This window comes from Acomys russatus, chromosome 8, assembly GCF_903995435.1.
Source record: "Acomys russatus chromosome 8, mAcoRus1.1, whole genome shotgun sequence".
NCBI classification, from domain to species: domain Eukaryota; kingdom Metazoa; phylum Chordata; class Mammalia; order Rodentia; family Muridae; genus Acomys; species Acomys russatus.
The window spans coordinates 25,986,741-26,012,025 of NC_067144.1; the positions used below are offsets into that span (position 1 = coordinate 25,986,741).

General features: G+C 39.9%; 1 protein-coding gene across 1 annotated transcript in view; it reads right to left on the reverse strand.

Moving 5' to 3' along the window:
• Gap43 (growth associated protein 43) overlaps nt 1-25,285 on the reverse strand; it is a 90,574-nt gene extending 65,289 nt beyond the window's left edge. The window contains exon 1 of the mRNA XM_051149926.1: nt 25,137-25,285. Within this exon, the coding sequence (XP_051005883.1) occupies nt 25,137-25,166 (30 nt within the window). The 5' untranslated portion in view covers nt 25,167-25,285. The remainder of the gene's footprint in view (nt 1-25,136) is intronic.

The window sequence follows — 25,285 nt, forward strand, 5'->3', positions numbered from 1 at the left end:
TAGGGAGTCTAGTGGAAAAGTGGTGGCCGGGGGTGGGGGTGCAGGGGGAGGAAGGACCTAGAGATGACAAGAGCTCCACAAGACCAATAGAACCAACTAACCAGAGCCCAGAGGGGCCTGTGGAGTCTGAAGCATGTACCAAGAACCTCACATGGACTCAACCTGGGTCCTACACAGATGTAGCCAATAGGCAGATCAGGCTTCACATGGGTCCCCTAGTAAGAGGAGCAAGGCAGTCTCTGACATAGACTCTGTTGCCTGAGATCACTTCCCCCTGGCAGGACTGCCCTGCTAGGGCAAAGGGGAAGAAGATGTACTCAGTCCTCATGTGACTTGATGAGTTGGGATGGGTGGGTAGGGGGGCTCCCCTTTTTTGAGGAATAGGGAGGGTGCATGGAGGAGAGAGGGTCAGAGTGAGAGGGGAGGAGGGAGGGGGATACAACTGGGATGTAAAGTGAATACATGAATTAATTAGACTGGGATGTAAAGTTAATTAATTAATTAATTAAAAATATAAGACTATCAAAGGAGAAAGGGGGAGAGAGGGGGGGGAATCAGGAGCAACAAAAGCAGAGTTAGAGTGCAGAAATTACAGATTAAAACCTAAGAAAAAGAAAGTACAGGAGAGACAACGAACACCAAAGACTTTTTGTAAAGGTTACATGAAAGCCTACCATTGCAGAAACTTTCAAAAGCGAGCCCATGTGCATGCATGTGCACGTATGTGCATGTGTGTATGTGTGTGTTATAATGAATTTAATGAATTTATTTAAATCCATTATAATGAATTTAAATGGAGTTACCCTATGCCAGTGAGATCCCATATGCCCCACCATTTATAAGCTATTGCCATTGCTCATGTTCCCCTCTAGAACTTGACAGTAAGACTCTATTCCTGAAGTTACTACATCCTTGAGTCAAAAAACCTGGATAAATAGAGCTGGGAGCTTCATGCCTACTGTCTAATTTTCCTAAGTTGTATGCATGCTACATGATGACAAACATTCATCCATTTTACCCAGCTGTGAACTCTGTGCACTATAATAATGACCAGCCCATCAAGAGATCTCACTTGTGAAACTGGCAGAACTGTCATGGCAATAACAAATCTAAGAGAATCATTCCTGGCACCTGAGACAGATAGGTCATAGGCCCTAAAGAAGAACTACAATTACTCTGCTAAATGAACACAGTATGAAACCAACTTCAACCCAATTATGGTTAGGCCCATACATTAGTGCATCCACCAACCCTCATCAGAGCTTCTTCTTCTTCTTCTTTTTTTTTTTTTTCAGTAGATGGCAATTAATAAAGATAATCACAGTTAGTCAAGGTACAGAGAATAAAAGACTTTGGAATATTCAACCCTAAATGGACATCAATATCTCATATCCCTTCTTCCAAGGCTCAGAGATTTTTGGAAAAGTGGGCAGGAAGGTTGTAAGAACCAGACACAAAGGCTGACTTCAAGAAAATATTGACATCTAGACACAACAGGGAGCTTGCATACATGAGCTCAACATGGCTGTGACTGCATGTGTAAAACCTGTGCAAACTCAAGCCAGGCAAAATCTCAGTATGGAGAGGGGAAATAGGCATGAAGTCCCACTTCTGCCCGAGGAGCTAGGGGAAATGGATGGCTACTCCAAGAGGAAAGTTCAGTTTTCTTTAAGGGTAAGACCTCTTTGCTAAGTCTCCACACCCCAGCAGTTGGCCACACACCCCAGCAGTTGACCAATCCCCAGCAGTTGGCCACACCCCAGCAGTTGACCAATCCCCCAGCAGTATACTGGCAGCACAAATTGAATTTGATAGGTTTAAAAATAGAGGATACAAAATTGAGAGGGTAGGGATAGCAGGGAGGGTTTAAATAGAGGGATGTGATTAATATTTTAATATGATCAAAATCTGTTGTATCAAAAGCTCAAGAACTAATAAGGAATGAGAGAAACTGAAAACCAGATCTTCAGAAGGCCCCATGGTGATTGCTTAATGTAAGGAGTGCTATACAGCTCCTGTACACTGTACCAACTTGCCAGTCAGTTCAGAAAGGTCACAGACTACGTACATACACCAGCATAGACTTTTCTCTGCATAAGCACTGAAAATGGCTCCTTTTCCCCAAAGTTCTCCAACTAGCTCTACATTTAGACTTCAACTTTAAAAACTCTAGTTGAAGGTGTCATTTCCTCATATATACATATATATTTTTTAAAATAAACTCTGAACATGTCTTCCTATATTCCGCTGCAATCTGGCATGCACAAGCTACCTCAAGTATGCCTTATGTCAGCCCTTTTGCTGAATGCACACATTTCTTACTATGTAACGCAAAATGGTTAAGTCCCATCCTACACATTTATTTCTACCATCTAGTCCTCACTACCCAACACTCTTCATGGTTTGCAGGATGGTCCCCTCAAGGGTGACAAGGGAAGAGTACTTTTTGTCATCTCACACCACTTCTCAGCTTACTGAGCACCCTCTTAGTTTCCTTATCTTCAGAGCTCTCGGGCTCCTTTGCCTCCCCCAAGGCCTCCCACAAGGCCTGTATTCCTAAACTTCTAAAACTGTAGGTTGGATGTTACCATTGTAAAGTTGGAATTTAAAAAAAATTTTTTTTAGTAATAGTAAAGGCGTTTTTGAATATTCAACAACCCCAAGTTAGGAATTAACTCAAAACCAAACGTGTAATGAGCTCAAGGTGTTTCTAGGAGTTTCCCACCAGCGTTGCATCCTGTACCTTCACTGGAGCCTTGCTTTCATACACACTGCACTCAGTGTTCATTGTATTACACTACACAATGGCCATAGCTCCTCAGGTAAGACTACTAGAGATGGTTGTACGTTACAGATTGCAATGATTTTTACTATACATAGGTGTTTCCCTGCTCTTACAGAATACATAGGTTAATTAGAGAAAAGAAGACATTTTCTTAAAGTCCTAAAATCCTCATCAGGCAAGTGTTGGATTACTGTCTTTCATGGTTATATTATTTTAGAATATATAACTTTAAGCATTGCTATTTGAGATGCTGACTTGGGTTTCATAAAAAGAGATTTAATGAGTTTTGGCTTGGAACTGAGACAGAAGTTCAAACAATTCCTGAAGTGACCTGTGCCATCCTTCTACCATGTTGTATACTCATTTGTGACCTGGGATTTTTAGCACTGGCAATTCTGAAATTGATCATCACTGAAAATCATCAAAATATTGATCATCACTGAAAAGCACTGCACACACTTTGTATCCTAAAGTATTAAGTATTTACTGAAAATTCAATTACTTATATAAATATAAATAAGCATAAATAGTCATTAATAGAAACACTTGCTTTTGTCTTTAGTAAGTGATAAATTAATATGCATATGAATTGTTTTAAATATATTTATAATTTGTTATCAGCACATGTTTTCTTTGTGTACTCATTTTTACAGAACTCTATACTGGAGTCATGTAAAAGTTTTCCAGGTGATAAGAATGAGTGAAAGAAAATTAAGAAGCTCTGTTTTAAACAAAAGTCTGTGTTGTTATTTTCTTGAGTGTTACTCTTAGTTTGTAAACAAATACTAAATATCAGCCCTTCTTCTCTCTGAGTCCATGTTGTTATAACAAACTTACAGAAACTGGATTGCTTATAAACAACAGAATTGTGTCTCCAAGTTCTGGAGGCTGGGATGTCCAGGCTCACAGAGCTCACAGAGGTTGTGTTTGGAGATTTGCTTTCTGGCTCACAAACAATGCTTGATCATCACATTAGGGCTTAAAGTTTCAACAGGTGAGGCTTAGGGTGTGGCATGGGACATTCATAGGATAGTATCCTCTGCCCTTGGTAATGGGGATTTTAGCCCACTGTCCCCATCAAAATACACCCCAAGGCATCTAATAGACTCTGATCCAAGGTAGTGGTTTAGAGAACACAAGCTGGCTGCTAATGTGTAAAATAGAATAAGAAGATTTCCAACGTATTACCACGTGGTGCCAACTTGCAAATGAATCTCATCTGAGAAGTCTCTTGTACTGGGGTTCAATCCTAACTATGTTTTGTCTGTAAGAGATGGCTGCCAACTAACTGAGAGCCCTGCAAATATCTCTGAAGGTTATGTTTAATATAGAATACTGGAAGGCTTTTCTGCCTCTTTGGCCACCTGTAATGACCACCTCAGTACTTCCTACACAACTAACACATTTTGAAGCTAACGTGCTATAGTCTTGAGGTCTTTAGGTTCTAACCTTTGACCAAATGGTCCACCTTCATTAAGCCTTTATTGCATGAAAAAAAAAAAAAAAAGCAGGAAGAGAGGAAGTAGTATTAAGTAGTAGCATAAGCAGGAAAATCTGGGAAGGGATCTCTTGGGAAGTTTCCACTGAGCACACACAGTTGACACAGCAGACCTGCCTGCAGGAAAATCTTTATAGGTCACAAATGTTGGACAGATTGGTGGCCGAGGCCAGACAATCTGTTTATCCAAGGCTGACTTACCCTTGGCACCAAGACCCTGGATCCTGGCAGTGATAGAATAGCAGGAGCCTCTTAGGTCATGATTTAAGAATAATCCTATAAGAAGGCATAATCCAATGGGCTGTCGTGGTGTTATATTTAAAAGTTTGAAATTTAGTCTAATATTTCTTTTTAAATAAATTATTAAATCAAACTTCTGATCAATGGAAATTAACCATTACTATATGGCTAAGATATAAATTTCTCAAGTCTCTAAATCCCCAAGCTTTCATCTTTTGTGTGCATTATATTTTCTATTTTATGAGACTTTATAATACCTTAAGTCTTTCTAAGGTCAAGGCTGAAAAGCTTCGAGAAATACCTTCCTTGAAATATTTATAAGCGTTGTCCACGTGGAGAATTTCATTTTAACACTTCAGCTTTGCTTTAAAGCTTGGATTTTTCTATACAAATAACACTAAGCGGTAGTTATTGAAGCTTTATTTAATAGACCAGTGGCAAGCACTCTGAGATACAAGGAGGGGCTTTGGGATATTATTTGTGACATTAATTCTACCACATAGATGTTAGAAACATATAACTCTGTATTAATTTCGTCTCTACAATAGCTCAGAGAATGACCAGGCACAGTGAAATTTGAAAAATAAAGGTAAGAGTTTGTAATCCCAGCACTGGAGAGGTAAAGGTAAAAGAATTTGTGTTTAAAGTCCATTTGTATTACACAACTAGCCTGCACTGCACAGCAAACCCTATCCCAAGAAGCAAAACTACTACCATTACTATTACAACAAGAACAACAATTAACCATTTAGCATGTGCACTCACTATTCTGGTCCTTTTATTTAATTGTTTGGATATAATGGCTTTAGTTGACATCCTTTATACTGAGTACTTAATAAACATTTCCTAATGAATAAATGAATAATTGCCAGATAACATAGCTTTTAAGATCCTTTCTAACTTAGAGATCAATGGAAGTATTAATACATTGAGATCTATTGGGGCTAACCATATATGGACTTTAAAGTTATTTCTTTCTCTGGGGAAAGATGAAAGATTAACCAGCTTCTGTAGCCTTCCTGCCACATCAAGACCATGACATGCTGAACACACCCCACATCAACAGAGCCACCACCCGACTTCCACCTCAAATGAAAGGTTTGGTAGAGGTGGGGCTTTGAGAAGACCAGGGTAGCAAGTGATGCGAGGTCACATTATTATAGAGACAGGAACTGTGCCTACCTTTGTTCCAGTTCTGCCATACATTTTACCCCTCAGTTCTTCTACATCTCTCAGAGTATTTTAAAATATCCTGCAAGGGTCGCTCAGAAAAAAAAAAAACCATTTATAAGTCAGGCATGGTAAGAAGTTTGTAAAATGCTACCAGCAACCACAAGGACTAGCTAGAATCACAGTACTGCCAGTAGCCACAGGGATTTCTCTTTTTACTTTGAAACTTAAATCTGTTCTAGAAGATCTTTCTGGTGCTATCTTGAGTATGGGTTGCCCTGTTAACTCTTTGAAGATGAAGCCAGAATGCAAATGGGACTTGAGTGGATGCTTTATCATAGTGCTTAGGATGCCTCTGGGTCAGACTCACTGCCTCAGGTTTGTTAGCCTTTCCCATCCTGTGTCTGACCTCCTACCTTTATTCATCTATCACCCTGATAGTCCTGCCCAGAGCAACCATCAGTCAGAGCCAGATGATGCCAGTGGCAAAAGCAAGCAGTTCCCCAGCAGTGCCTGCAATAAATAAATAAACAATCCAGTCACATCTGACAATTTGATGAGTTTAATTTATCACAGCAGGAAAATCCTCCCGAAATATTTAAACAATTAAGAAGTAAGAGAAGAAATAAATAGGACTTCTATAGCGGTAGGCAGAACCAAAGTTTTCTTTCAATTCTTTTAGGAGATTCACTTTATCACACTTCTTATACTGGCAGCTAGACTGAAAGAAACATCTGATATGCTGCAGGTCAAGATGAAGGGGTAGAAATCAAGAGTGACATGGGGAGAGGTGGAAGAGATTCTCCAGAGATTGCATTTCCTTACCTTATTCTTATTATGTCTCCGCAATATTTGAATGCATGCATTTCAACACTAAATACATAATTCTTAACTATCTTCTTTATGTCAGGCAGTGTAGTAGGATGACACTACCAGAGTCACAGAACCTGCATACAGTTCACCTCCACTAGGTTCAAAACACAGGCAGAAACCGAGGAAAAGTGGTCTGGGCGGGTACACAATCAAGGAGAGACCAGCTGGGTAGGACGGTGCATCAGTGGCACAGCCACAGGACCTTCATGACACTACCACTGCGGATAATGCACAATTAGCATTGCACCTCAGCATAATTGGCTAAAGGTCCAAAGTGGAAAATCTAATCCTGCTCACATCCAGCTCCCAAGAAGTGGCTCTCTAGCCTAAGGGAGGCAGGCTTATTCTTCCTTCATGTTGGCCACACCTGTGCTATACGTTAATTATACCTCTGATTCCCAGACTCCAACATCCAATACATTTAGTCCTAAAGAATGTTGAAGGCCTAGAATATACAGAATTTAATTCAGCAGCATTAATATCTCTTTCCTTTGTTAAGCAATTTTGTGTCCACCGAACTTCACGCAACACATACGTGTGTGTGTGTGTGTGTGTGTGTGTGTGTGTGTGTGTGTATACACACACACACACACACACACACAGACACAAACCCTCAATCCAGAAACTAGCCTTATGAGACTCTCTAGAAAAGATACCTAGATATGTGATTCTTTTAATGTGGATTTATCTGTAGTAGCATCAAGAAAAATAAGCAATAGTTAAATTTAAGCGCTTAGGTTAGGTTTTAAAGTGTGTGTGTGTGTGTGTGTGTGTGTGTGTGTGTGTGTGTGTGTACATATTCCGTTAATCATTTATATCTTTGGGGACTGTACTATTTAAATCTTTAGACATATAAATGTCTTTTTGTTTACCAAATTCGCCCTCCAAACCTCCAAAGCTAGTTGGACAGTCTAATTTTGTAAGAAGAAACTAGCCTATGATTTCTATGCTAGGAATTATCCTTGAACAATCCTGGAAATAGTACCATAGATTAGTAAAACAACCAGAAGATAGTATAGAACATGGGCTTTTAACACACACACACACACACACACACACACACACACACACTAACTCTTACTATATTATATTACAACCAACTTTAGGGTAAGACTGTTTTCTTTTACAAATGAATATTACTTCTGTATTTTTCAATACTTGGCATAATCCTGAACTCAGAGCAGATGGTTAATTAATTCATATTAAATGACTAGGATATATTTTATGATACTTGAGAAAAAATGATGTCTTCAGAGAATAAAGTCTTATAAAAAAAAAGACTAACATAGACATAAGAGCTGAAATGTAAGAAAAAAAGCATCAAATTTAACTTGTGGACATCATTTGTAAAAAAGCCATGTTCATTAATAGGCTGCATAAAGGCTGACTTAAGTTTTAAAGGTACACTAATATTAATACGCAAAGATCTGTCACACAATCTTAGTCTAACTCCCCCAAAGGATTAACACTGATACAGGAGGAAAAACCCAGTTTGGCCCTCTCCAAGATGAAAGACCTAGAATACTGACCCAACATCAGCTTCATTGGATATTGCCCAAATATCAGTGTTGCAAAAACTCCGTTCTCTAGGCTTCATCAGAGGGCTTCAGAAAAGAAAGGATGAGGTTGCTGAAACAGAACACTGGACCATCAAAGTTTGCTTTATCCAAAGCAGCATATTTTAACTGTGTATTGTGTTTCAGATTTGAGTAATATTTCTCCTAAGTCAAAAAGTCTATTTGGCTAAAAATTATTTTAAAATAATTACTAGCCCCCAAATTCTTTTGTGTTTTAATAACCAATGGCAATAATTACCATTAGCTAGGTAGATAATGGTGATGCTAATCTTTAAGAGATTTAATAAAAAGTGAGTAGGTGGATTTAAGAGTAGACCTAGTATATGCAAGCATTGTTCAGTGCCCTATGCTGTCTAAAGGATGAACACTTTGGAATGGGGCTTGAGATATTTCTAAAGAAACAAGAATGATGTTACACATAATAATATAATGTTAAGAGCTGGGAAGATGGCTCAGTAAATCAAGTGTTCACTATGAAAACACGAGAGCTGAGTTCAATCACCATCATCTTTGTAAAAACCCTGCTTGACAGTGCATGTGCTTGTAAGCCCAGTGTTGTGAAGAGAGAGATAAGAGGAATCATAGGGTTTGCTGGCCAGCCTCCAGCCAATTGCCGAGTTCTGAGTTTAGTGAGAAACCTTATGGGTTTTATAAGGGAGAAGGGTTTCAGTAGAAGAGATAGGAGGAAGACAGAGGGTAATGGGCATTAAATATGATCAGAATTCATCCTTTACTTGTAAAGAATACAAAAACTAATGATAATTTAAAAATGAGGTGGAACTTCCCTGTCGTAGGGAGGCCTGGGGGCACTCAGAGAAAGAATAAGCAGGCTACCAAGATGGGATTTGATAGCCTATGACCATATAGTGGGGGAGGAGGTTCCCCTTTGATCACAGACATAGGGAAAGGGAATAGGGTGAAAGGGGGGAGGAGGAAGGGATGGGATAACAGTTTAGATGTCATCTGAATAAATTAATTGAATAGAAAATGAGGTGGAATGCACTTTAAAGAGACATCAGACATTGACCACTATCTTCTACATGCACATGGGCACATTCACAAGCACACACAGACACATGTGTACAATCTTGGACACACACATAAACTATAAGTAGCACATATATGTACATGTATATATATATATATATATATATATATATATGCATGCTCTGTGTGAGTTTGTAATATACATTTGTGGAGAAAAAGAGACAAAAGAACATAAGAAATGACGCTGGAGGTCACTATAGGGAGTGCGCACGAAGCAACAAGCAGGGAGTGTGGAGGTGTCGGAGGGGATTCTATAACATAGGTGGCATTTCAGCAGAATGTTCAGACTCAGAATCACAGAACACAGACTGGAGGAAAAAGCATTTTAGTTCGGGAAATTGCATCAGCTTCAGCTTTAACATTAGGAGGTAGTATCAGCTGATTTGTAAGAATGGTGCCTGGAAACAATTGCCTTTCCCTAGTCTGATCTCTGACTTCTTTATACACAGGGCTGCTGCAGTGGCACTGTAATCCTGGGAAACGCCCTTCCAAGTTCAGAACATGGTTTAAGTGTGATTTAACTGAAATAACCAAATTGTTGGCCATTCCTGGGCCATCAAATGACCATTAGTAACCAATCGTGCATTTATTGTGGCCTGACCCTGTCAATCAAGGTAAACATCAATTAAGGAGTCCAGAGCCTTGATTAGGAAGTAGTTTTGTATTCCATCCAAGGGTTCTATTATGAAAATTACCTAAAGGGATAATCTGTGAAGACTGTGGCTTGATCATTCAGATGGGAACCATTTTCTTCTTCTCTACATAGCTCTTAGTGGTTTTTGTCTCTCACTGGTTTCTCAGTTTTGTCAGACATCAACAAATAAATTCTGCCATGGTTGATGGAGTAGAATCTCTAATCAACTTTCTCAGCAACACAAACTGTTCATACCTCTGCTCCAGCTCCCACACAATTACCAAAATTAAAAATGTACAACTGAGAAAGGTGACTCACAGTTTTGTTTTGTTATTCAGCTTAAATCGGTTTCATTTTGCTTTTCTTGTAATCATTGCTTTCTGAACAGGAAAGTGATATCCTTTTGGTCTTGCCAAATTTGACTTCCGTGTGCAATATATGCCAAAAGTTGTTAATTTGGAGCTTCCTATTTTTATAGTTATTGGTTTAAAATTTACATTATCATTTTCTGCGGGCACAATTCTTAATTTAAAAAAAGAATATTTGTTCTCTATGTCACCTTGCTTTTTATTTAAAAAATGACCTAGTTTCCTAATGTGCAACAGGCCATTCATCCCCACTTTGTGATTCTCAGGACTGTTTTCACAAAAGAAAAGGGAATATTCTCCCTCATCAGAATTCCATAAAGAAGATCAGTCCCACCTCCCAGAAGTCTTATCCCTGTCCCTAAGAGGTATTGGATGCTAGAAAGTCATCAACTTCCTGGCCATTGGTGTGCCCATCTCTACCCATCTCCCTGTGAAATCTATTAATATCTTCACTTGTGTGAATGAGTTTAGTAATGAGTACAGCAGTATTGGAGACATGCCTCCACAGTAGGTGAAGGCCAGGAAAAAAAAACAGTAGGTAAGCATTGTTGTACATAATTTTTCTAAGGTGAAGTTAAAGACTGGAGTCATATACATAGGCATATATGCGCAATTATAGGTCATATAATAAACAGGAACTTGAACTAGGAATCTCTCAGAAGCAGCACCAAACCTAGCAGTTTTAGACACAACGAATTGGCACAGAATTAAGAGTATACAGAATTATTGGCTGAGAAAGCAAAACTGTACATTTTAAAGTGACTGTGCATCTGTAGTAAGATGGTAGTTGATAGTGTCAGCATTGTCCTATTTCTGATCACAATAAAGATTCTTTCTACAAAATGGTGACTGACATTTGCTAAAGCAGCCAGCTGGCACTACTTGGGTGAAATCCAGGACTGTGTGGTCTTAGCTCTGTGTGAGATATCTATTAGGTGTCCTATTATGGACTGTGCCAGAATTGGGCAGTTTCTATGATTGGTCAGTAGGAGTTTGGCAACCTTTGTCTTAGTCCTAACCAATTTCACCATCACGGGATACTCATTAAACACTAATATTTGTTTGTTTGCATGGGCTGTTTATTCAACTCCAATTTAACAGCAGGCTACAATTCATGAACTAAAGCTATACATGGCCAGTGAATGAAGCATGATTCCTGCCTTAAACTCCTAGTTCAGAAACAGATAGTTATACGTATGCATTAAATAAATGGGTAGGATGCTAAAGTACCATACAGGAAACAGAAAGAGGATTAACACCATGGAGTGGTTGGAACTGTGTTACGTAGGCAGGGAGTAGAAAGAGGGTTCTAATCTGAAAAAAAAAAAAAAGTGTTGAGAAAGAAAGAAGGAGATGATAAAATGATGCACATCATTCTTTGAGGCCACAGAATTGCAATAAAGTCTGGGGTGTAAATGAGATGGCTTGGAATTTTGAAAAGGTAATTAGGGATAAGAAAGTTAACAAATATTTCTTCTGATTTGGATTGTGAGCAATTTCAAAAAACAGAGGAAATATTGTATTTCTAAAGTAACTCAGACATTGCTCAGAAGATATAATCCTTTCAGTAAAGATAGAAAGAGGATTCTTAGGCTGGGAAACAACACATGCAAACAACTTAGAGAGAAATGTGTTTTAGAAACTAAAACAGAAGTCAGAAGATTCAGTGACCAAGAGGAAAATGAATCTGAGAAATCTGTGATGACATGAAGGCCTGGGTATAGAGGCCGCTTGGCTTCAATTGTAGGTGGAGAGGAAGCCTATCAGAGACATGCATTTTGAAGAAGACTTTTAAGACATAACTCTGATTTCTGAAAGAAGAACAATTTCTCATGTATTGAGAGTAGAGTGGAAATTAAAAGGCAACCTGTTTTTTGGTTTCCACCATAGATGATTACAGTAGATATGATCAGAGAAGGACAGACAGAAGGAAAACAGTTTAGGGGCAGGAAATGGAGTAAAAGAGAGAGGAATAGGTTTGTTTGTTTGCTGTTGTTGTTTTCACTGAAAGAAGGCATGCCCACAAGTATCTGATGATGAAAGAAAGCCAATGGGGAAAACTTGAGTGTCCAGTTTATGAATTACATGACTAGAAGTGATAGAGGTTTAACTGAGAGATCAGGGCTTACTTCTAAGGGACAGTTATACATAAATTTTGGAAATTTTAGCTGGAGATCCTAGAATTCCCCAGGCTGAGGCTCACAGATCCACAAGAGAAGTGCGGACATGGATGAGATCATTCATGTGCCCTGCATTAAGTCAAAATAATGACAAAAACCTCAGCAACAGTAATTATTTTAGAGATTGATAGAGGAAAAACACATGGTGAAGTTGGATAGAGAATAGGCAAACAGAAACGACACAGGGAAATTCCAGCAGAAATGTCTATTATGGAGGCCAAGAAAGTAGATTCTAGAAGGAAGGCCTTGTTCATGATTTTGAGTATCCTAAAGAGTTTGTGAAAGACAGTTCCATTTGTCTTCCTGCAGCTCTACTGGAAAGCCTGTCTTGGCACATTATCTTCCAGTCTAATACAAAGTTCATCCCAGAGTCTTCATCAATCAATATTTCAGTCAATGTGTTTTGAGCCAGTTGATGAACTGGCTATCTTAATTTCACAGAGTTTGTAAAGTAGTTCTGGGATTCATGTACAAACAAACACACATATGAGTAGGTAAAGCTCTGCTTGAGGAATGGAAAGGGTGAGTTGACACACACCATACAAGATCTAAGGATGTTGGTGGTGTGGGAAAGTCTTGGAAAACCATGGCAGTAGGTAAAACCACTGCAAGTGGAGAAACTCTCCATTCAGGGTATGGGGGTTGGAAGAGATTTAACCATGAAATAAGGCTTTCCAAAGCCTTGAGATGGACAATGAGAAGAAGGAAAGCTTTTAGTGCTTAAGTTTATACTAAGTCTAGTGAGACAGTGTCCAAGAAAAGGTTCAGTTTCTTAATAGAATATGCGTTGCATATTCTGAGATGAAGACAAGTAAAGGAAAAACAGTTTAATATCTGAAAAATCTCACATGAAAGAAAGTTGTTTTATTTTAACTGGTTCACCTTTTATAAATTTAAATGGATTTATACACACACACACACACACACACACACACACACACACACACACACACACCATACACATACCTCAGTATGCACACAATCAGTTTCCAATGATACTGAACTGCTCATTTAGGAAAAATGGCAGAAAACTCTAAAGTTACTGAGCATTCTTATTAAGATAATAAAACAATCATTTTTATTATAATTTTATTATTATTCTTATAAATAAGAATATTTTATTTTAGCCCTAGAATGGAGAAGTATATTTGGGTGCACTTGTACCCACTTCCATGGTTTGCTTTCTGAATAATATTTCTCTTGGGTGTTTTGTTTCCCAGATGATGTTCTGAAATAGGGTCTGAGCCATTTGTGCTCATCAGTGTTCTTATAGAATATTTTATTAGAAAACTAAGTCGTTTTGTTTTATAACGGTGTCCTTTTCAATTGTATAAACCCTCCACTCCTCCTCTTTCCAGGTTTTACATAAGAAGTGTAAGGAACCAACGTCAAACTTGGTATAGAATATATAAGACATTAAGTCTTGTCCTCTGAGGTTCTATGTTGTTCAACTCACTACCTATCAATATGAAACCAAATCCAGCTGAGTTATCAAAAGACAGTCATTCACCTCATGCCTTTGAATTGAAGGCAGTGAAAGCCCTTGAGACCACTGAATTAAGATACTTCAATAGACAACTTATTTGAGCAAATATACACCACCAACATGGATGTTCCAGCATTGACTTTCCAGAGGGTAGCAAAGACAGTGTTTTCACTGGGGTTTCATAAACCCCTGAGCCTAGAGGGAATCTTACAGCTAATACTCTTTGGAAAATAATGTTTGGGTCAACAAACTCCCTACTCCAGTTTTACTCAGTAAAAAGTTGGTCATTTTTGAGTGAAACAATATTGTTCTCCCCTTTATACACATTTTCTAAATCTTGAAATTAAAAATAAATATCCCAGAAAACTGTGAATAGGGAAAAATTCTCCACATTTCTAGATAAAGATGAAATGGAAGGAGTTTACAATAGATTGCCATTTCTTCTTCTCACTCAAATAAGATGTTACTTTTTCCTATTTAAAGCGAGGGGACTTTGAAATGTAACAGCCACTCCCAAAAAACTCAGCCTACTCATTACCTACCCCTTCTTTTTGTTGTAGCCCTCCAAGAGATGCTGCCCTGAAGAACAATTTGCAAGGATATACAACATCTAGACAAGGGTGTCTAGGAAATAAACTTTAAGATACATAAATAAAAATTGAAAACGTTTTGATTTTTCCTTCCATCCTTCCTTCCTTCCTTCCTTCCTTCCTTCCTTCCTTCCTTCCTTCTTTCAATAACAGAGAGATTAGAATAGAATTGTATACTACATCTTCTGAGAATAGCTATTATAAGACCTAACTGCTCAGATTAACATGTCTAGGTGAATTGACTCATAAGTCATAGGGAAGTAACTGAGTATGTGCACGTTGACAACGTACAGTCAAGCTAAGTTCTCAGGCTAGTTATGCTAAGATAGTCTAAAGCCACATTGAAAGGGAGCTGGTTCTTGAGTTTGTGTAACCTTTGAAGTTCATTCCACTTATTTTTATCTTTGCCTCATCTAGCTCTTTTATGCAGTCATTAATGGGAAGATATTAGGGTTCTTCCAACTTCCATTTAAAAACAACAGTTTGAATAGCTATTGGAACAGGGGTTACAAATAATGGATGTGAAGCTAATTACCAAGATTCTACATTTAGAGCAAACTAGTGCATATGGAGACAACAGCTCAATATTTTAGAAAGTGCCAATTTGCTAAAAATAGATAAATATGGTGATGATTGCTGGAATTAATTCAAGAACATTCAAAATGAGATGACTAATATCAAAGTGTAGTGCTTATCTTGTATAAATTGAGTAGATCTGCTTTACACCCATTACTGTCCAATCCTTAGGAAAGAACTGATTCTATAAGCTACAAATGAAGAGTTAAAAACAAAACTATGCTATGCCAAGTTAGCAAGAATATATAACAATTTGGATTCCTCTTAGACTTCCAGGAGTCAGTAGAAATCTGGTGTTTGTCATCTCAGACATAGACATTGGCTCCAACCTTTATCTGGTGTATAAAATCAATCATCTGTGAGATATCTTTTTCCTTTTAGAAACATACCAATAATAAGGGTATTGTGATGACTTAAATAGAAATATCTCACATAGAGACATGTAACACTTGCTTCCTAGTTGGTGCTACTCTTTGAGGGTGTTGTAGACTCTTTAAGAAGCGGAGCCTTGTTAAATGAAGTACAGCACAGGGGATCTCAGGGCGTATAGTCTTCCCCACTTCTCTGTCTTTGCTTCTTGTCTATGATGAGAATGCTATTGTCCAGCCTCCTACTTCTGTCACCAGGCTTTTTCTGATGGCCACTGTCCCTTCCTCATCATTATGTCTACACCTTCAAACCCATAAACCAGCCAAAAAAAACCTAAGCTGCTCATTGTCAGGGTACTGTATGGGGGCAACAGAAGGGAGCTAGTGCAAGTGACAGCAACCCAAAGGAAAACTCAGTGAGCCACCACAGTTGAGGCGAAGCCTTCCTGACCAGGATTGCTGCTCTATGACTGCATTGAGGAAATACATGCAGGGACTGGTGCTCAGCATTGACTCTCTCTCACAGGTGTAGGCTTCCAGAAACTATGTGTCTTAGGTTTTCCTACAATCAGAGAGAACTGTCTAAATGGTAATGACTGATCCAAGCAAGACCAACAAAATTATTTCCTCTCTCTCTCTCTCTCTCTCTCTCTCTCTCTCTCTCTCTCTCTCTCTCTCTCTCTGTCTCTGTCTCTCTCTCTCTCTCATTCCTTTCCTCTCTATCCCTTTATTAAAAAGGATGAGAAGCAGGGTTCTGGGAACTGACCATTTTAAATGAGAACCCTGACAGGAGAGTTCTTGAGTTCCTGCTGTGAAGGTTCCCACATCCACCCTGGTTGCTTTAGGCTTATTTTGTTTGTTTGTTTGTTTGTTTATAACTCAGAGAATCTTTAGCTTCCTTCCAATGCATTTGTTTCATGGACACTTAAAGTCAGAATCTGATACTTATAGCTAATCAAAAAATTCATAAAAAGAGGGAGATTAAAGGGGATATTGATCATTGACAAACTATAAACATAATTGAATAAATTATCTTTTTCTGAACAGCAGCTTATTCTTGGGTATCATTCGCACACTTCTTATTATAAGCCTTTATGGGATCCTTTATATAAAAGTAGTCTTTGTAAAAATGTAGGATAGTGGTTTTCTTCTGTTAGGTGTTTGGCTTCTAGGAAAGACAGAATACTTGTGCTAACATGTTCTGATTATTGTATTTTTTAAAATTTCCAGCTATTTTCTGTGCATATAAAACTCAGTTCCTTGGGGGGAATTCTTCAGCTTTCCTTCGTGTGAAAATTTGACAAACTCTGTTATGTTAAATAGGAAACTTTTCCCAGTCCTAACCATGGGCCTAAGAGAACTGAGATGTATTTTGGAGAGATCCCAGGGACATAGAAAATTACTTATGGCATTTAGAGTTGAATTTTACAAGACTCTGGATTCTATGCTCTCCTAATCAAGGTTTATTAGTCGTGCACTGAAGAGCCCTGAAACTGCTGTGGAAACCGTGCCAGGCGATAATGTGAGGGGCTTCCAACCAGGCTGCATCTCCATTTTCAGGCTCCAGAGCAGTCCTACCATCCCTCTGCCCTCTTCTGCCTGACTGGGCTCTGATGTGATGCCTGTGAGCACAGCGTGTCTGCTAATACTCAGAAGCTGGTCTGGAGGCGAGGTGTGGGGTGAGGGTGTGGGGCAAGCAGGAAATGGAGATGAGATTGGAATATGAAAGCAAAAAAAATAAATAAATAAACTGGTAGATAAATGAATAAAGTAAAAAAACAGTGGCTGTTTCTCATGTTTTCTGACATTTTGGAACAATTTAAATATGTGTTTATCAGAATTCTGTTGTTCAAGTTTCCAAAAAACGATAAAGATGCCATATGCTCTCTCTCGTCAGTGTGGTTTCCAGGTTAACACTTACTTAGGAGAGAGTAGGAGTGGGACATGAAAGGTATGTATTTTCTATGCAGATGACATTGTTACTTCTTCTTTGTGTAGCCCCACAAACTCTTTAAGGAGGATCCAAAAGGCATTGTTTACAAAATATTTTTTATTTTTATCACTTTATTTGAGCCTCACACCAACCTAGTCAAAAAAGTGAGTCAGGATTTGGAGGCTTTTGTTTTGCTCATAATACAGATGCATAAACTGAGGCTCAGAGAGATTAAGTTACTTACCTAAGATCACAGGACAAGCAATGGGCAGAGCCAGGTCTAGAACCCAAGGGAGGGATTTATTCCACTACAAAGACATGGAACAGGACATTAAACAAACAACATCTAAGAAAGCAAGATTTGTAACTAATAAAGTGTTGGAAATACGAAAATTCATAGCCCACACTAAACTCAAAATGACTTTATGTATGCCACTCTAAGGAAATAAGACAGAGAGTTATACTTTCAACTGTAGCCACCCTGTTGGAAAGGCCAGTAGCATCGAGTGGGACACCCCAGTCAACTCTGAAAGGGTACACAGGGATGATCTTGGTGTCAAAACATCTCTCCTTGGGTCTCAATGTGATGATCCCTCCATCCCCGCATGCATCTTCTCAAGTAAATACATATTGAGAGCCCACTCTGTACTGGGCATCCCTTAAATGCCACCTCAGTGCCCGATTTGCTTAAAACATATATTGGAAAGTTGGGCAAGATACATCTTTTCTTAACCTTCTCTTCCTATAGCCTCATACATGAGGCACTAGGAGAACTGGTCCTCTAATATGAAAAAAAAAAAAAACAAAACAAAACAAAAAACCAACAACAGCAACCAAGCAAACAAACAAAAGTGCATTTGCATTGGAGGGGAGGAGAAAAGAATAACAAAACCCCAAGCCAGAGATGCTCAGGGCAGTAAGTAGGATATAGAACAAAGACATCAGGGTTGAGAAACACCACCCAACTTTGGCTATGAAGCACAAACTTCACCTATAAGATATTCTTATCTTGCTTCTTCTCTCAAAGACATCCCAACTAAGTTAGTAGAATATACCACTTAGAGTCATGGTTGCAATCTTCCCTATACTGAATTTGCAAGATACTTGGAACAGGACCCAAATCCCTGAAGTCTATTCAAAACTAGAAAAGATTCAAATGCTCTAATTTCTGTATATTTAACACAAGCTTAAGAGATATCTTACTATCCCACGTCCCTCCAGCTCCACACAAGATGTATGTTGGTAGATATTATTATTATTTAGATACTTCAGTGAGAAAGAAAACTTACAAATGTAGGTAAAGTTAATTATTGATCATATAGTCTTCAACATAGGCTAATGCTGCATGCTGAGTAAATACATCAGCTGTGAGTAGCAGAAGATGGACAAGTGGACTTTGGTCATAATTGTAGGACAACATAAGGATCATGAATACACCAGGCTCCAAAGAAAGGCCATATGGAACTGCAAGAATTTAGTAGACATATGTAGACTGGGATTCTTCACCTCTGGGGATGAGACTGTCATGGTGATTGTTAGGAGTGGTGCATGTGGAAAGGAACTCTCCAGAGAGTTCCAGCTACAGGAGTTTGAGGAATTACAGTCTACAAATGGTTTAATTTTGCGCTTGCTTGCATGAAAAATGGAAGGGTGCCATGTCTATAAGTTTGTAGCAACAGTCAATGATGATGAATTTTACTTTAATTTTTTTATACCAGTAGTGTCTTTACAGTCTACTAGTGATTTTATCCATTCAAATATGACACAACTTGTGGCGAGACTGAAAATATGGTTCCATACTTATTCAGTGAGCAGATCCTGCATAGTTAAAAATATCCACCTATGTATTAGACAGTATGGTAACCATTATGGATAGAGAATACAATTCTATCATTTTTCACAAGAAGCTTATAGTGTGGAAGAAGGTATGTATGTATGTATGTATGTAGTTTTGTATGTATGTATGTATGAACACTAGGTGATACAACAAGTGGCAATAGCATTAGTTAAAAATGCAATATTGTCATAAAAATAGTAGAAGAAAGCTCATTTATGAAAAAGTGGGTTTGGATTTAAGTAACTAAATCTTGCAAAGGAAATAAAAATGTTCCAGGCTAAGGAAGAAGTGTGAAGTGAGCAAAAGAGTGAGCTATGAGAAGAAAGAACTATTGAAGGGTGGTACTGGGCAGGCAGGCAACACTAGATCATGCCTCGCATGCTGAAGGGTTCTTTAATAGTTTATAGCCAACTGGGAGCCATTGTAGAATTGTAATGAGGAAATTAGCGTGACCAGATTTACATCATCTAAAGTCAGTTTGTTGTTTTTGAGGAGAAGGAAAAGAAGAAGCATGTGGACCTAGGGTCCATATAGGCAGCTGTTGCCTTTGGCCAGATGACATGTAGTGTAAAGACTGAGCCAGGTTATTTATACAGACAGGTTAAGTGTTGAAAGGCGAGAACACACTCAAAATCTTTTTAGATAAAGTTGAAAGCTAGAAGTTGGAAGAAAGAGCTCTGAAGCTGGACCGACAAGGCTAGGGCAAGGAAGCAGGAAGTGCGAGAGTAGTCCAAAACAGAGGACACCTGACAGAGGAGACAGGGGAGACACTGGGGGTTCTTGGAAAAATCTAGAGTTCAGGAGTTCAAGACGGGCTCCTGGAAACTGCATGGGAGGCCTGAAGCTCTGAATGTGGATGTAGGATTAATGAGTGTAATGGCAAGATTATAGGTGGAAGGTCATTGGCTTTCAGAGATGGGGGAGTTAACACAGACATCAAAAAGGTTTTAAAAGGTCCCATTTGAGGAGAAGTAAGACTGGGAGAATGACCCCGGAAGGACATTGAGAAGGCAGAACAACCAGGGAAACAGGCCACAGCTTTTGAGTAAGATGTAGACTAAATGGCTCATCTGAAGTGGTACTCTTTGTCAGAGGTACCATGGGAACAGAGGCGTCTCTACAGTCAGTAGATAGTGAATGATGAGTGACAGAGAGGAGCATGAGCAGAGAATGCTTTCAGAAACTTTGTTCTAAAAGGAGAGTGAGATGGAGCCTGCAGAGATCAGAATGCAGGACCAGGGACTCTAAAACAGAGGAAACAAGGCACATCCATGGACCACTGGGAAGCCAGCTAAAGCTATACAAACTGAGAAAATCCCTAGAGAGTGGAGCAGAAGTGAGTTAGGAAACACAGAACCAGAATGGAGAGCAAAAGTTTAAGCAGCATGCTCAGTGTGAGCAGAAGTGACATCTCTAATAGATAAAGACAGACAAGTTGTGAAAAAAAAAAATGGCTGTCCTATTCAGATTGAAAAAAATCCTTATTAAAACAAAACAAAACAAAACAAACAACAAAAACCCTTTATGGTGAGAAGGGTGGTGCTATGTGCTTAGTTCTTTGGTTGGACGGATTGTTCTTCAGTCTCCATGACAGGAAGTAACCAAAACCCTAGATGATGTAACCCATTCAGGGTCACTGAGTCTATAAGTGGCACAATCTAGGAACTCCCAGCACAGTGTTCCTTGGGGACCTTTATAAAGATTTTATCTCACAGGCCCCAACACAACCTGTCTACACTTCAAATTCAAGAGGCAGGATTGTGGTGCAGCTGCCTCCATCCACGGTTTGCAAGTAACACACTCTCTTAGAACTGACAGAAGGGAAAGAGTTAAATGCTGTACCTTCCCTTGATAAACTTTGAGAGGCTTGAAATGCATTTCTAAGATGCTCGCAGAAGAAGATTTTAGATGTATCTTAAAATCAATGTGACCAGTGGTAGAGAGGGGTGGGGACGGGTGGGGAGGAGTGGGGAGGGGAGGAAGGGTGGGGAGGGTTGGGAGGCGTGGGGGTAGAATGAGTTAATACATAGCTCCATTATTGCATGGAAGCCCTCCACCCCTTCCCTATGGGACCGAGTAAAACTCTGAAGTCTGTGGATTCATTCTGTCCTGGGCATGTCACTAGTAATTTCACTATGACAGAAGAAGACCCTGGGCCACCCTCCCTCTTAGTGAGCAGGGGCTTTGCCCTTTACATTGCAACATCAAAGGCATTTCTGCAGTTTCACTAGCTCAGCAAGAAGAAAAATTAACCCTGTGCTTTCTTCTTCCAGTGCCTCAGTATAGCTCACAGGAATAGAGGGGGCAGGAAGCAGAGTGACAATCAGAGGACTCTCTCATAGCAAGAAGGACCAGGGGTCCCTGTGCATGTGCCATAGCATAAGTATAGCCTTAACAATAAGAAATGAACACACTTCTAAATTCACTCCAAGATGTGGAAGGTTCTCGGTAAGTGCAGATGATTTGGGAAGGGGGGAACCCCCTTTTAAATAATTTCTTTCTGTTTAACTTTGGTAATATGTGGCAGATACCATGATTTTTTTTTTTTTAAACAGACAGCTTCAATTATATTAAGTAGAAGGCCTCTATTCAGTCAATTCACTAAGCACTAAGTCCCTGGATGACACTGGGTGTGGCTCAGAGAGACTGAGCAGGAATCCAATTTCTTACTAGAAAGAATGTTCCCCACCCTGCAGCAGAGCTGGACCCTTCTACACCTCCTGGTGCTGTTGGGGGGTTAGGGGGAGGGCAATCATCAAGGCTGGAGTTCTAAACCAATGACTAATCTCTCGAAGATAAGAATTATTTATTATATATGGGAGGGGTCAGGAAGGCAGCTGCTAGCAGAACGAGGGGTGAGGACAGGTCGGCTTGCTTGCAGGATAATTTTTAACACTTCAGCTACAAACTAAAGTCAGTATTTTTAAACAAAGGAAACATATCACAGGTTTTTTTGCTCTGTAGACTATTACACCTTGCAAGTTTTTAATAGTCTGCAATATGCATGGTAATTGAGCTATTTAAAGTAAGCCTCAAGATATTTGAAAATCATGAGCCAATAAAATCACCAGGATTCTTTTATTTTAATCCTCCTTTCCCTACTACTCACCTGTAGTTTGTTCCCTCTCTCTCTCTCTCTCTCTCTCTCTCTCTCTCTCTCTCTCTCTCTCTCTCTCTCTCTCTCTCTCTCTCCTTTCTGCTTTAGTAATGAGCAGTGGTAAGTAATGGCCAACAGAAATCATTTATGTGTTCTTCTCACCCACTGACAATGTATTACAACTTAGAAATATCTAAGGCTGCTTTGCTTTTGCTGCTCAAGTGGAGGCGGAAGGAAGTGCAAGCCCTCCAGTCCCCCCCTCCCACACTGCTGCTGGATTTCATGGGTGTGGCAGAGTTAGACCTTTGCAGGTTTGTGCCCTTGTTTTAGCCCCTGTTAAGCGCTACACTGATAAACACTTTCCAGAAGAAATGAAACCCTTAGATTCTGACTGGAATGATAAAGAGTCATTTCACCCACAAGAAGGAAACCTGCGTTAGACTTAAGTATCCCTACTATATGAATGCCAGCCAGTGAAATATGAGCCCACGCCCTGAAGACACCATTTCCTTCTGTCTGGCTTAATGATTTCTTAAAGACTGACAAATGCAAATGACACATAGGGTACGCAACCACTCACACTTAAGAACCTATTCATAAAATGTGTGGGTAAGAGGTACTGTCTCTGCACATTCCATCTCCCGCTTTGCATCAGTGATTCTGAAACACAGGCAGGCATGTGAAATCCATGCAGAGTACATGCGTGATGGTTGCATGGGAAGTATGCTGTGCTATACACATTTATATACAAATTCCTACAAGTCCCTAAACACATGATTTCATCTTCATCACTTGGCACATCAGACTGAGTGCTCCTCTAAGCTGTCAGTGAGATGGAGACCAGTGAAAGCTGTTGTCTTCATTTTGGGAGGGAATTCCTTTAGCCCCAATTCCCTGTCTAAAAGCCATGCTTAGTCCCCTTTACTGAAGGAGATACTCTCAGGCATAAAAATAGGGTGGAAGCAAGCTCTCAGCCAGCACACTTTTCCACCCCAAATTCAAGCCTTTAAAATGGATAGCACCAGTTTCCTTAGGGCTCCACCTTCCTAAATTTTATTTTACCAGCTGGCCAACGCAGTCATCTTGGAACATTTTTCTGAGGGTGTGTTTAACCCCGACACCTGTATCTATTACATTTATATATTAAAATGAAGGAAGACATGGGAATAAATGTTTTACAAATGTTCCAATGGAAGTACCTGTGTCTGGAAGCAGGACCAGTTAGAGGAACACAGCCAGCAGCACCCCCTACCCCGCCTTGACACACTTTTCTCCATGCATCCCTTCACAACCAAGGACCAGCATTTGTTTGTTTGTTTTTGTTTGTTTGTTGTGTGTTTGTTTCTCTAACTACTTGGGCATTCTGTTTTTTTACCTCTTTTCCTCTTCCTTCCTCATCCCCACTCCCCACCCCTCCTTCCAGGGCGCTGGCTACATGTGGCCCGGGCTGAATGGCTGTTTCCTCTGCACCTTCCTCCACCCCCTTTGGATTCACAGAGTGTATAACAAATTGTCCAATTTCTAATACTTGCACAAGAAAAATACCAAATAGCCCTCCCTTGCACCACACCCCTAAGGCAGTCAGTTTGCAGAGGGGCTCTACAGCCACGACTGCCATCTCACCCCACCCCACCACCTGCACACGCGCACACAGGCACACACACACACACACACACACACTCACTCACTCACTCATTCCCCCCACACCCATTTCTCTTCCTAACCTTCTCCAAAAAGCACTCAAACGTGCTCCTAGGAATGTTTGAAGGCTGCGTTTAGAGAGTGTGACTGCACTGTGGGTGACTGCTGGATACTGAGCTTCTCACTTTTCTCCACCCTCATCCCAATTAAGTTTCTAAAACGTCTTTCAAGAAATAAGTGAACAATATGAAATGAAAGGAGGAGGGGAGGGGGCGAACCTAGGCGGTGGGGGAGGGGAGGAGGGGATTGGGTTTCTAGCTCGCTTTGGATGCATCCATCCCTCATCCTGAGTCACCATGCTCATCTTCCACGATATTAACACACTTCTGGTCACTGCTAATGCAAGGAAAAGGGGGAAACAGAAAAGCCCGGGTTTCCAACAGGTAATACCGGATCAGCTCCCCTCTCCATCCCGTCTAAGCTCAAAGCTCCTAGGGGCGTGGTCCACCCTCTTCTAGGACCAGCTGGCTACAATCCGCCCCTGATCTCAGGAAGGGGATTTTCCCCCTCGGCACAGGCAGTTCTCCCCCAACCCTTGTTGTCTTAAAGCTCTCTTTAAAAAATTAAAAATCTCCTAAATCTGTTTCATTCATTCATTAAATAAATAAATAATAAAACCTTCACATGTTTTCCCACATATACCTGCGCCCCTTTGGAGCTCATGCGAGCACGAGAGAAATCAGGTATCTTCCGCAGCACATGTGAGAAAATTTGAATCACAGAACAGGCAATGCTCAACTGTGAATACAATTCCCCCAAACCACGCTTTTCACAGATAATATAGAGGACAGCGTTCTTATCTCGTAGACAGAGCCCACATCGTCCCCACACCCCTTTCTACATCCACACCCTCAAAACCAGAGACCTAGCTGCTGAGCACTTACTAATAGGCGAGAGGGAATCATATTTCTAGCCAAGCCGGCATATTTCTCTACCCTCACCCTAATTAGTAGCAGCATTCCAAAAACCAAGCATGAAAGACGGAAAAGAATAAAGCTGGGATGCAACCGTCAGTTACCATATGCTAAGGAAACCAGAGCTCCATGCCAGGGCAGAAGCAGTCTTTTTTTTTTTTTTTTTTTTTTTTTTTTTTTTTTTTCCCCTGCCTTTCACAGGGAAATACTGTACTCTGGTAATTTCATAACAGCAAGAAGTAAAAAAAATCTTTAGCTCTACCTGTTTGGTTCTTCTCATACAGCACAGCATGGTGGTGTCTTCCCCTGCCTTCTTCCTGCCTGCTCTCCTTTCCTCCTCTCTTCCTTATTCCCCCCCTCTCCACCTCTTTTCTGCTCGCTTGCTCACTCGCTCTCTCGCGCTAGCGCGCT